At 45.4% G+C, this 13370-nt stretch overlaps 1 protein-coding gene across 1 annotated transcript in view; it reads right to left on the reverse strand.

Annotated features, from left to right (window-relative positions):
- Positions 1-2383: 2383 nt before the first annotated feature.
- Positions 2384-13370, reverse strand: part of ccdc180 (coiled-coil domain containing 180) — a 122256-nt gene continuing 111269 nt past the window's right edge. The window contains exons 36-40 of the mRNA XM_080211780.1: positions 13129-13266; positions 10321-10432; positions 8216-8306; positions 5477-5645; positions 2384-2569 (exon numbers count right to left, since the gene is read on the reverse strand). Coding sequence (XP_080067906.1) covers positions 2384-2569; positions 5477-5645; positions 8216-8306; positions 10321-10432; positions 13129-13266 — 696 coding nt within the window. The remainder of the gene's footprint in view (positions 2570-5476; positions 5646-8215; positions 8307-10320; positions 10433-13128; positions 13267-13370) is intronic.

Here is a 13370-nt window from a genome sequence, read left to right on the forward strand (position 1 = left end):
TGCTGTTGTGGAAATCACAATATTGAAATCACGCCAATATCTTGTATCCATGGTAATGTTTAGTTAACGCCTGGATACAAGATTATGTTGAGACTTCTGCCCTGCCCCCTTCAGCTTTTTTATTTTACTTTTTAATTCTGTTACCACTTTTTTTCTCAAATTTCATTTTTCTATCTGAGGTAATAGTACTCCAAATATTAATACGTGAGGGAAATACTGCAGAGGCTGGGAATCAAACATAAGAGAAAATGCTGGAAAAACTCAGATAATCGGGCAGCATCTGTGGCAAGAAACAGTCAGCATCCATGTTGGTGGCCATTCCAAAATATTGAATCTTGTGCGAATTGGACAAATTATTTGTGAACTGTGTTTTTAAGGAAATCAAGGTCCCCTTTATACGGTTTACATTTGTATTGCGTTCTTCACATTTCTCCAAGTTAATGAAGCCCAATCCATCACGCAAACCAGCCTCCCATCCATTGATTCTATGTTTCCCACTGCCTCGGAAAAGCAACCAGCATAATTAGGACCCCACGCACTCCGGACGTCCTCTCTTCCATCTTCTTCCGTCGGGAAAAAGATACAAAAGTCTGAGGTCACGTACCAACCAACTCAAAAATAGCTTCTTCTCTGATGCCATCAGACTTTTGAATGGGCCTACCTCGCATTAAGTTGATCTTTTTCTACACCCTAACTATGACTGTAACACTACATTCTGCACTTTCTCCTTTCCTTCTCTATGAATGGTATGCTTTGTCTGTATTGCGTGCAAGAAACAATACTTTCCACTATATGGTAATACATGTGACAATAATAAATCAAATCAAACCAAATTGAATCAAGTTTTGCGATCGCTGGAACTGAAGCTATCAGTGTCAGTGTTATTATGGTGGGAATCAGATTTTTGGCATCCACACATGTGCAGCAAAACATGGAAAACTTGTCATTCCCGATTCTCTCCAGGTTTTCTGCCTGTGTCGCCATTCTCTCTGATGGTGAATGCAAGCTGAAAATTGGCCCCAAAACGTCTTTTGCTAGACGGCAGCTCAGAGGAACTAGGAGGGGTGTCTGCTCTATAATATAGAGTGCCCTGACATGTAAAATGTTGGGAACCACTGCCTTTATATGGAAATCACAATATTGAAACCGTGCCACGATCTTGTATCTATGGTTATTTTAGTTAATGCCTGGATACAAGGTTAGCATTAGCACCTTTGATGACTATAAGGCAGTTGACAGCAAATGAAGTATTTTTGAAATGTGGGACACACGGTATCCAATTTGCAGACAGTGAGTTTCCACAAACAGCACTACAATAATGACCAGATAATCTGTTTGTAGTGATGCTGACTGAGGGGTAATTATTGTCCAGGGGACCAGGCTTCCTTCATCTTCTTCGGAATAGTGTCATTGAATCTCTGACATCAGGTGCGAGAGAGAAGGTGCAGCCTGAGTCAATCTTTAGTTGCTCAACTCTGTGGAATGGGACTTAAATCCACACATTGAATCAATTTGTTATTGTCACATGTGCTGGGTACAATGAAAAGTACTGTTTCTTGCGTGCATGTACAGACAAAACATACCGTTCATAGAGAACATAGGAGAGCAGGAAAGGAGGGGGCAGAATATGGTGTTGCAGTTACCAATAGGGTGAAGAGAAAGACCAGCTTAATATATGATAGGACCATTCAAAAGTCTGATGGCAACAGGGAAGAAGCTGTTCAGTTGTATCTTTTACATAATGGAAAAAGATGGAAGAGAGTATGCCCGGAATGCATGGGGTCCTTGATTATGCTGGCTGCTTACCTGAGGCAGCAGGAAGTGCAGATGGAGTCAATAAATGGGAGGCTGTGATTTGCATGATGGACTGCGCTGCATTCACAACCCTTTGTAGTTTCTTGTGGCCTTGGACAGAGCAGGAGCCGTATCAAGCTGTGACGCTACTGGGAAGGATGTTTTCTACGGTGCATCTGTAGAAGCTGGTGAGAGTCGTAGTGGACATGCCGAATTTCCTTAGCCTTCTGAGAAAGTAGAAATGTCGATGGGCTTTCCTAACTATAGCGCGGCGAGGAGGGACAAGACACATGGAGGGGCTCTTTGAGTGCTACCGACTGCTATAAACTACCAACATTACTTAGCATCATGTAATGCGATCCACTGTATGGGCTTTGTGTGTCAGATGTGTGTATACGGTGTACCTGGGGTAGAACCCCACAATCAGAGCCCAAAGTTCATAAGGTAAACAATAATTCCTGCATCTACAAACTGGATGAATTGTGCAGCACCAACATTGTAATGCCAAGGATAATTGATAATGTTAATACATCAAAGAGAAAAATGAATACACATATAGATTTATTTATTAATTTAACAAAAATTACAACTAATAGTTATCAGCATCAAGCACAAGACCCGGTATAATACAAAAAGGTTGGACTGGGGCATACAGCTTCTTTATATTTGCTACAGAATCTCCCCAGCTTTGTTGCCAGTGCTGGGCATTAATTAGTCCTCCGTTTGTCTCACGTTCTATCCGTGACATCTCTTTCAGAAAATACTCCTTGTATGTCTGTGGAAAGCAGAAATCCAATAATTCCATCAAATAAGGTCATTAAAATGTTGGGCTTTACAGATTGTCAGAACATTTACAAAATGGCACATCCGAAAGGTGGCCCATGTTCATTCAATCGACTCAGGATAGAAGAGACAGAGTTATAAAACAGCGGGGGGCTTACTGAACGAAAATAAAAGCTGCAGATGTGATAGCTGCAATTCTTCAGGCAATGGCAGCCCAGAGGGATACTTTTGTTTGGGAGTTGAATCTAAATTATTTTAAAAGCATTTAGTGGACCCTGAAAGGTTGTAAAATCCATTTACTTCATCAGATTATGAGGAAATTGTACATGAGGGATAATTAATTTAAGGTCAGTTTGAGGACAGCCCAGAACAAGTTATACAAAGAACAAAGAACAACCCAGCACGGGAAACAGGCCCTTCGGCCCAACGAGCCCGCGCCGCCGCATCACCCTACACCTATTTTACCCTGCATGTCTACGAATGGGACCCTACTCAGTCAGATTCAGGGAAGAAATAGTGTCAATTTGGTGGAAACCGATTAGCCTAAGAGCACATCTTTGGGGTGTGGGAGGAAACCGGAGCGCCCGGAGGAAACCCACGCAACCACAGGGAGAATGCGCAAACTCCCACAGACACAGGCCCAAATCCATGTATCTGCACAGCTAGCAGTGCTAGTCACTGAGCTGTTGTGGCGCCCGTCTATCGGTCCAGGATCAAGCACACACACCGACATGAAGTACTAGGCCACTCCTGGACTTCCAAGAGCAGCCCACGCACGACCCGCCGTGTGCATGCCCCTCGCTTGACACGAGGTGGACCTCCACCTGTGGAATAAAGACAAAAAATATTAATCATACAGCCTGCCCTTCCGGTGTCTCCCGAGGTTTAACCCTATTTAATAGCCCCTACCATATCCCTCCATTCTTGTTTCACTCATGTGCCTATCTAACTGCATCTTAAACGAGTCCAACGTTCCTGCCTCCACCACCCTACTCGGTAGCGCATTCCAGACCCCCACAACTCTCTGCGTAAAGAACCTTCCTCTTACCTCCAAATTATACCTCCCCCCCCCACCCTTAAGTGATGACCTCTCGTGTTCGTACCCAGTCTAGGGAGCAGTCTCTCACTATTAACTCTATCTATTCCCTTCAGTATCTTATATACCTCTATCATGTCCCCTCTCAATCTCCGTCTTTCCAAGGAGAATAGCCCCAGTCTCTTCAATCTCTCCTCGTAACCCAGTCCCCCCATGCCAGGCAACATCCTGGTAAACCTCCTCTGCACCCTTTCCAGAGACTCCACGTCCTTCCGGTAATAAGGCGTCATAAAGGTGGATAGAGCTTAAGAAGGTTCTCTGGCTTCAATTTATATGGGCGATTGCTGGAATTGCAGTTAAAAATTACAGTTAAACAGACCTGTGCTTTTAGCAGAGTAAAGAATTAGTATCATCATTGACTGCATGGAAAGCGGGTGAGAAGACACATGTCAGTTTGAAATTTGTGAAGAAGCACAAGCTGGAAAATTGTCTATCTTGAAGATAAAGGAGAAATCCACAGTAGTCCTCACAGAATTTTGTGCCAAAGAAATCAACAAGCAGATCAGCTCAGAAGTGCTGAAAAGGAATCAGAACAAGGAACCCTACAGACCAAGGAGGTCTTAGATTAAACCTCCAATCTGTGCTGATTGTGGCCGTGAGTACTTGTAACCCTCCTGATTACTTGCACAAATGTCCATTCTTCATGTCTGCACTGATAGACAGAGTGTTAGCAGCACTTTCGAGGGTGGAGAGATCTGTGGCTGAGCCTAGTCTTCTCAATCCAAGTGATTCAGTAGTCACCAGATCAGGGGAAGAAGTCTGAGCTATCTTTTTATCCTCATTTCTCTATCCTTCTATCCAATTGAAAGAAAGAACGAACTTGCGTTTATGTTGGATCCCAGCTCACTTCAAAGCACTTTGCAGTTAGTGAACTGCTGTTGGAGTGCAGTCACTGTTTTAAGATGTGAAATGTGCCAAGCAATTTGTGCACAGCAAGTAGGGGCATCATGGTGGCACAGTGGTTAGCACTGCTGCCTCACAGCGCCAGAGACCCAGGTTCAATTCCGGCCTTGGGTCACTGTCTGTGTGGAGTTTGTATATTCTCCCCATGTTTGTATAGAATTCTTCCAGGCACTCCAATTTCCTCCCACACTCCCTAGTGTGTAGGTTAGGGGGATTGGCCATGCTAAATTGCCCCTTGGTGTCCCAAGATGTGCACGTTAGGTGGGCTGGCCAAGCTAAATTGCCCCTTAGCGTCCAAAGATGTGTAGGTTAGGGGAGATTAGAATGTAAGTAGGTGGGGTTGTGGGGATAGGCCTGGGTAAGATACTCTTTGAGAGTTGATGCAGACTTCATGGGCCGAATGGCCTCATTCTGCACTGTAGGGATTCTATGACGAAACAGCGATCTGCTAACACACAGATAATCTTGTAAGTCTCATTGGTTGAGGGATAAAGATTGTCCTCCTTCAGAAAGGTGCCCTGGGATCTTCACAGCTCCCGATATGGCAGGTGGGGTCTTGGTTAATGTCACACCCGAAAAGCAGCGCCTCTAACAGTGCAGCACTCCCTCAGTGCCAGGCTGGAGTGTCAACTACTGCATGTGTATCTGGTGTGGACCTGTAACCAGATATCTGATGTGACCACGTTACTCAGTGAGCTACGGCTGACACCAACTGCAGTGGTGCAACTGCTGCCTGCGCTGGTCTCAACAGATTCAGCCCAGGCAGCAAGCGGGGAGAAGCTGCCAACTCCCCTGTCAGTGGGGGTTAAAATCACTTGCCCCTTTTTAAAGACACAAATTATAGGGAAATATGAGGGTGGATCATTACAAATTAAGCAAATGTTTCAGGCACAAACTAACCGTGTAAGCAGAGTCTCTCGCTCCCACTGTAGCCAGGTCAGCCAGCACTGCCTTAGCAGTTGTCACAGTCGCAGTCTCTCGAGGCAAGGTTGACGTAGATGCAGTTACCTTGGCGATGTTCTCCATACGCATTCGTGAAAATTCATTGGCTGGAATTCCTGGCCAAACCCTTCAAAGGGAAATAATGAAAATAAAATCAGATGATACTGTTTATCAGCAGCACAACAATCTCACTCTGGCACAGCTCAGGATGAAAATTCACCCAATGCAGAATGGATACTGGACGCGAGTGAGGGTCTTGGTGATACTCACTTCTACATCACCGTTAGCGGGAAAATACAGTCCATGCAATGACCCAGAATTCCTCATCAACCTTCCATGATGACCTGCAGGGTAAAGTTACCACCTTGTCCTCACACACCTCCTCACTGCCTCTCCAACCTCCCCTTTCCTCTCCAAAGTCCTTCAACATGTTGTTGCCTCTCAAATCTGCAACTGTACAGGGTGCTGGCAAAGCCACACCTGGAGTATTGTGTGCAGTTTTGGTGTCCTTATCTCACTGGTGAGATCTTGTTTCCCGATTTTCCCCATCTCTTTTAAAGGAACCCTGGACAAATACATGAATAGGATGGGAATAGAGAGTATGGTCCCGGGAAGTTAAGGGGGGTTTTAATTCAGACAAGGCAGCGTGGTCAGTGCAGGCTTAGTGGGCTGAAAGGCATGTTCCTGTGCAGTAATTTTCTTTGGTCTTTGTTTCTTGCCAGTGATGTAATGAAGTCCCTGTCCTTTCTTTTGAATACATTTTAACATTATTAACCCATTTCGCTGTCACATGATTCCCCCCTCACTGAATATTCAAGCTCGCCAACCTTACATCATGTTGGCGAGGTTTACAGCAGCTTCATAGGAATGGGACTCGGTCAAGGGAATCCTCCCACAGGGCGCCAGGGGGTGAGGGGCATGCCTGGCCAGTACTGGGGCACAAGTTGGCATTGCCCCCAGCACAGATTGGTACTGCCAGGTACGGTGCCAGGGAAGGCCCTCTGGAGCGTCCCATAGGTCGGGTTCCTGTTATGTGAGATGTTGTGCACAGGAAAGGGCCTGTGACAGGGTAAGGGTGGATATGCAAGTGAAAGGGGGGGACTTGCCAGTGAATGAAGGGGGGAGGTGAGGGAGATTCACTAGTGAAGGGGGGAGCACTTGCCTGCTCTATCAGGCTCTGCCCCACCAGACAGATGGCACGAACCACGCTCCCAGATTTTTTTCTGTCAGAGTAGCTGAAGATCTGGGCAGTGAGGCATCTGGAGAGATGGACACTGGTTTTCAGTCAGAGCCTGACACTCCGACAGCTTATGGGAAAATTCCGCCCAGTGAAATCTGTCAAATAGCAGTGTGTTCCACTGAAAGTCATGGCTATCGCTGTGCCCACCAGCCCCAGCCCCAGGCCCTCACTCTGGGGTGCTGCCCCAGAGCTCAGTAGGATGGGGTTGAGTTCGATCAGTGTACACCATGGCTGCTGGAGGCTATGTACATGGTCGGGGCTTGTGCCAAAGCTTATGGTGAGGCTGGTGAGGTTGTACTCTGGGATATGTGGGGTACAGAAGTGTTGATTTCCGAAAGAAGCAAAAAAATTGCAAAAAGGTGTTGAAGCCGGGGAAGGTAGTTCCAGCAGTTGCAGGGACGGGGCAGGCAGCCCCCGTTAGTCAATCTACAACAACAACTGAACTTTATGTAGTGCCTTTTAATACTAAAACATTGCAAAAAATGAGACATGAGGACAGATACAGTTACGGTTTCCTGGATTAAGGAACAAAGAAAATTACAGCACAGGAACAGGCCCTTTGGCCCTCCAAGCCTGCACAGACCATGCTGCCTGACTGAACTAAAACCCCCTACCCTTCCGGGGATCATATCCCTCTATTCCCATCCCTATTAATGTACTTGTCCAGACATCCCTTAAGACTCACTATCACATCTGCTTCCACTACCTCCTCCGGCAGCGATTTCCAAGCACCCACCACGCTTGGTGTGAAAAACCTGCCTGGTACATCTCCTTTAAATCTTGCCCCTTACACCTTAAACCTATGCCCCCTATAATTGACTCTTCCAACCTGGGGAAAAGCTTCTGACTATCACTCTGTCCATGCCCTTCATAATCTTGTAGACTTCTATCAAGTCACCCCTCAACCTTTGTCGTTCCAGTGAGAACAAGCCAAGTTTCTCCAACCTTCCCTCACAGCTAATGCCCTCCATACCAGGCAACATCCTGGTAAATCTTTTCTGTATCTTCTCCGTAGCCTGCACATCCTTCTGGTAGTGTGACGACTGGAATTGACCTGATCACTACACCACAATCCCTGCTGGAAGTACCTGTCCATGATAAGACCATTGTGGTGTCCTCGTCCTCAGCCTGCCTAAGACACTTGGGACTATGGCTGGAATTCTCCGATCTCATTCGCCACTCTTCACACACCACCTAACACCAATGCCCACCCCCCCCCCCCCCACCCAACCCATCACCCCCAACTCCCCGCTATCACTGCCAGAGAGAATTTGGCACTCAGCCAAATCTCCACTCACAACAGCGGGTCTGCAGAATCCCAGCCACAGCGAAGTCAGAGCATTCCGGCCCACATTTTTGGGCATTTGGAACCACGACGGTACATGGAAACTCCAGACTGTCCTACCTGGCCACCATACAGCAATTTGGCTATATTTCACCCTTCCCAAAGCGATTACCTGATTCCACCGACTGTGAAATTACTCTCCGTCTCTTGCACTTGGGCTCCAGCTCGCTTCTGTCGAGTTGTTTCGGTTGCTGCTTCTACTGCTATAAAATACAAAGGTGACAGAGACCATATTCAGACCGAAAGGCAGACCTTGTGATTTCTTGTGCCATTTTGTTTAGCCATATTTCTGGTACTATTCAATGGTTCTATCACAGAATCCCTACAGTGCAGAAGGAGACCATTCGGCCCATTGAGTCTGCACCAACCACAATCCACCCAGGCCCTATGCCCATAACCCCTCATATTTACCCTGCTAGTCCCCCTGACACCAAGGGGCAATTTAGCAAGATCAATCCAACTAACCTGCACTCCTTGGACTATGGGAGGAAACTGGAGCACCCAGAGGAAACCCACGCAGACACGGGGAGAATATGCAAACTCCACACAGAGTGACCCAGGCTGGGAAATCAAACCCAAGTCCCTGGTGCTGTGAGGCAGCAGTGCCAACCACTGTGCCACCATGCCACTCTGGGTCATGTGTGTTAGGAGCTGGATTCATTGCAGTTGCAAGCAACACAATTGCAATTTTAATTACCAAAAGAGAGTGAAATCTCTGCATACATTTGTTGGCTGGATTCAAATTCTTGTAATCCTGCAGTAGAACAATGGGAAATATTAATTCATACTGGATTCTCCCATAAAATGGATGGTAATGTACTTGCTGCCTCTTATACTCCCAGGCTCAATATTCAACTTGACTTATTTCAATGGGATTATGATAATCCCAGGGCTTGCATGGGAAACACTGAGTAACTTCCCTATAGGACTCACTGGGATGGGATTTTCCAGTCGCACTCAACCCTAGGCTGGAAAATCCTGCTCGAGATCAATGAACCTTTGCATGGTCTGCATCCTGACAATTATGATCCCCATGGCGGGTGGGTTGGAAAATTTCTGTCTGTTGAATACGAGCTCCCTTGGGATTAGTAATTAGCAAACTTGGTAGAGCTCGTGTACCGAGCTTTATATAAAGCAGGACCCTGAGTGGGTCCATTATTGTATTGTCCTGGTTGGGACCTGTTTGTGTTCACCACAGGCTTGTGGTTTTGCTTTAGTTTGTTTTGTGCAATGAAGTACTGTTCCTTTACAGCTGACTCCTCAAGTTATTATAGGAATTGAGTACCAAGTGGTGGGGCAAGGGGTTAACGGGCAGTTAATACAAAGGCACATGCCCAGATCTAGTGCCCAACATGAATTTTTACCTGAGTGATCCAGTGCAATTTTGATTTTGCAGCAAGTGAGAAAATTGAGAGTGGGTTAAATGCTTACTATCGGATTGGCTCAGCTGATAATAGTGCTCTTGCTTTCAAATCAGTGAGCTGTGGGTTTAAACCTCACTTCAGAACTTAAACACATATTCAAGGCACAATAAGTAGTCTCACAACACAGGTTAAAGTCCAACAAGTTTATTTGGTAGCACAAGCTTTCGGAGCATCGCTCGTTCATCAGGTGGCAACTAGGGGAATTTCATGGTAACTTCATTGCCTTACTTAGAGTCATAGAGGTTTACAGCATGGAAAAGCTCTTTCGGCCCACCTTGTCCATGCTGCTCTTTTTTTTTAAATCCCTAAGCTAGTCCCAATTGCCCGCATTTGGCCCACATCCTCTATACCCATCTTACCCAAGTAACTATCTAAATGCTTCTTAAAAGACAGAATTGTACCTGCCACTACTACTACCTCCGGCAGCTTGTTCCAGACAGTCATCACCCTCATGTGTGAAAAAATTGCCCCTCTGGATCCTTTTGTATCTCTCCTCTCACCTTAAACCTATGGCCCCTAGTTTTAGATTCCCCTATCTTTGGGAAAAGATATTGACTATTTAGCTGATCTGTGTCCCTCATTATTTCATAGACCTTGTGACTAATAAATAAATAAACTTATTTAAATCAAATAAAACAACTTAGACATTCAGCACTTGTCATTTAAGTGTCAATAGTGAGGTGCTTGTGGAGCATTCTCAATATATCCCAGCTAAAAGGATATCCTTTCTCTGTGACTCTTGAAACTACTTAGGTTAAATAAAAATGGATGCACAGATATATCATCAACTTACAGGGGGTTTGGACATCGTCAGCAGTGAGGAAGTTGTCAAATTCCAAGAGGAGCTGTTCAGAGAGGGAAGAGAGTGCAACCACAAAGTCCTCAGCATATTCGAACATACACTTCTGTGAAGATATCAAACAATCATGTTAAAAGCATTTACAGTTGAGACCAAAACGCAAATTTTAACAGAGACACAAGACACTGGATAGTGAAATACTCAACAAAGTGGGAATAGAACCCAGAACTTGAGCAGCTCACTCATGAGGCAATAAGGTAAGTTGTTCTCTGAGCAGAGTAGATTTTTACTACTTTGAAAATACTGTACAATCTGTGACACTGTGGATATAATGGGGAATAAACTTGTCCTGGGTTAATGCGAACAGGCTGCTGATTCACCAAAGCAAAGAGGAGCTCCCACTTGAACGTGTTTATGGGGTTGGCATGGAATGACCTTGTGTTTCTATTGAGATCGTGCAGAGATGCTCATTCCTTCGGTAACATGTAGCAAAAGCCTCAAATTTATGTGGGAGTGAGGGGTGATGTGCTGTTGCAATTAGCTTCAGCATCACTGGGGTAAAGATACAAACATATAAATGTGATTGTTTGGCTCCATAAGTCCTGCCATTTAATAATATCATTAGCTGACCTGATTGTGGCTTCAGCTTTCCAGCCTAAGTGCAGATCTGTACGTCCTTATATTCTTCCGTCCTGAGCCTGGGTTCTGACACACACACATTGGATCCCAAAGTGTGTTTCCAGGACTGAATTTCGCTCATCATCGACTCATCCTCTATCACAGTGCGATTCCTGACTTGAAAGAAATATTGCGGATGGGTTCCCCGCCTCTGCTTCACTCTCCTCCATCCTCCCTCTTCTTTGTTATTCTCCTTTGTTTTGCTTCCCTTTTTCTCTGTACTCCTTCCCTTTTGTCCACGTCCTCCTTCTGCTCAGCTTCCTTTTCCCCTTGGGCCTACCTGTACACTGGAAAATCTCAGCTGATCTGACAGCATCTGTGGGGAGAGAATAGAGCCAACGTCTCAAGTCTGGATGACCCTTTGAGCTCTGAGATTTTCCAGCATTTTCTGTTCTTGCTTCAGATTCCAGCATCCGCAGTATTTTGCTTTTATCTATCTGTACACTGGTTTTGTCTCAGGCAGTGGGATTTGGTCAGGGTCTGTGTTTAAGCTTCGCTGTGATGTTTGCATGCCAGTTTCTGTTAATGTGTTTTTGGGCGGCTCAGTGGCATTGTGGTTATCACTGCTGCCTCTCAGCGCCAGGGACCCAGGTTCGATTACCGGCTCGGGTGACTGCATGGGTTTCCTCTGGGTGCTCCAGTTTCCTTCTCCTCTCCAAAGATGTGCCTGTTAGATGGATAGGCCATGCTAAACTGTCCCTTATTGTCAGAGGGTCTAGTTAGGCCAAATGCATGGGGTTATGGAGATAGGGCATGGGTGGGATTGTGGGTTGGTGCAGACTCGATGGGTCGAATGGCTCCTTACAAACTATAGGATTCTATGAGGCCAGTTTCAATCAGATCAAAATAGCCACTGATGATTTCTGGAGTGGGGATCAATCTCCTCACTGATTAACTAGCTGTTTTGGATACATGTCAAATGGCTTGGTGTGTTTATCCTCCACTCATTTCTCTAGAATTTTCATATTATCAATTAATTATCACTGCTTTTTCAACCATTGTGTACCTGCTTTTAGGAACTCACTTCCCATAATCCCAACATCTTGCTACCTCCCTTTCATTCTATTGAATATATTGGAAAACATCTCTTTATAACCAAGTTTTCACCTTAACCTTCTGGTTCTTAAAGAGAAAAGGTTTCTTGAGTGTCAGTGGCCCTCTGTGAACTTACCCACAGTCACCTTGTGGCAACTACATCAGTGAACAGCAAATCAAATTTATCCACAATTGATGTCCACATTCGCATAACATCCAGCACAGTCAGTGGTCAGGAGTGAGAAGTTTGGCTGATCTTTATCCCTCCTGCTTCGCCTTGAACTAAGGCCAATCATAACATCACAACTGCCCCTACAGCTGACACCCAGGGCTTTATGGTTGATCTGTATTCAGGAACCCAATGTTCAGATAATTGACCCCATGCAACCTTCAAATGTACTTGCCCCAATTAAGCTATCAATAAGCTTATTGCCTAATTATTGGCGTTATTGGTGTCGAGTCTTACTAGGAGGTGGATGGGAGTCGCCGAGAATGAGTGTGATCACCAAAGGCAGATGACAACCAAGATGGACCTTGCCACAGCCTTGCAACAGAAAGTAGGCAGCCCCTTGAAAGGACCAGCAACCTCAACACGCACAAGTGGGTCCAAACAGCCAAATTGAAATTAAGGCAGCACGGTGGCACAATGACACAGTGGTTAGCGCTGCTGCCTCACAGGGCCAATGACCTGGGTTCGATTCCCGGCTTGGGTCACTGTCTGTGTGGACTTTGCACGTGGGATTTCTGCAGATGCTCCGGTTTCCTCCCACACTCGAAAGATGTGTGGGTTAGATGGATTGGCCATGCTAAATTGTCCATTAGTGCCAGGGTCAATATATTGGGTTACAGAGGTAGTGCCTGGATGGAATCATTGATGGTGCCGGCTCGATGGGCCTCCTTCTGTACTGTAGGAATTCTAGCATTCCAATGTAAAAGTCCAAAATTTTTCACCATAAAATTAGCCTTAAATTTATGCCCACATTGAATCCGACAGCCGAATACTAATGTGTGTAGCTTATTAGTGGATATTGGCTAAAATTGGTAAAAATGAGTTACTAGATGTTAGGAAAGTTTTCATTGTTTTCTTGCCTTCTGGTCCTCTGCATTCCTATAAATCTCTGCAATCTCTGTATCCTGCCTTTCTTCCTCCTCCCTGCAAAGACTTTCCAGTGCCTTTAAGTTATCAGGATGACCCAAAGCTGAGCGCAACTTGCGTTTGTTTTCAGTCTAATGAAAAGAAGTAGAACAAGAGGAAAATAAGTACTCTTTAATGCACATAGGTCAATGTTTCTTATCCCACCTGTAATACATTCTAGTTTATTCAATATGAC

The sequence above is a fragment of the Carcharhinus amblyrhynchos genome, chromosome 25, assembly GCF_965287045.1.
Source record: "Carcharhinus amblyrhynchos chromosome 25, sCarAmb.v2.hapA, whole genome shotgun sequence".
Classification (NCBI taxonomy): domain Eukaryota; kingdom Metazoa; phylum Chordata; class Chondrichthyes; order Carcharhiniformes; family Carcharhinidae; genus Carcharhinus; species Carcharhinus amblyrhynchos.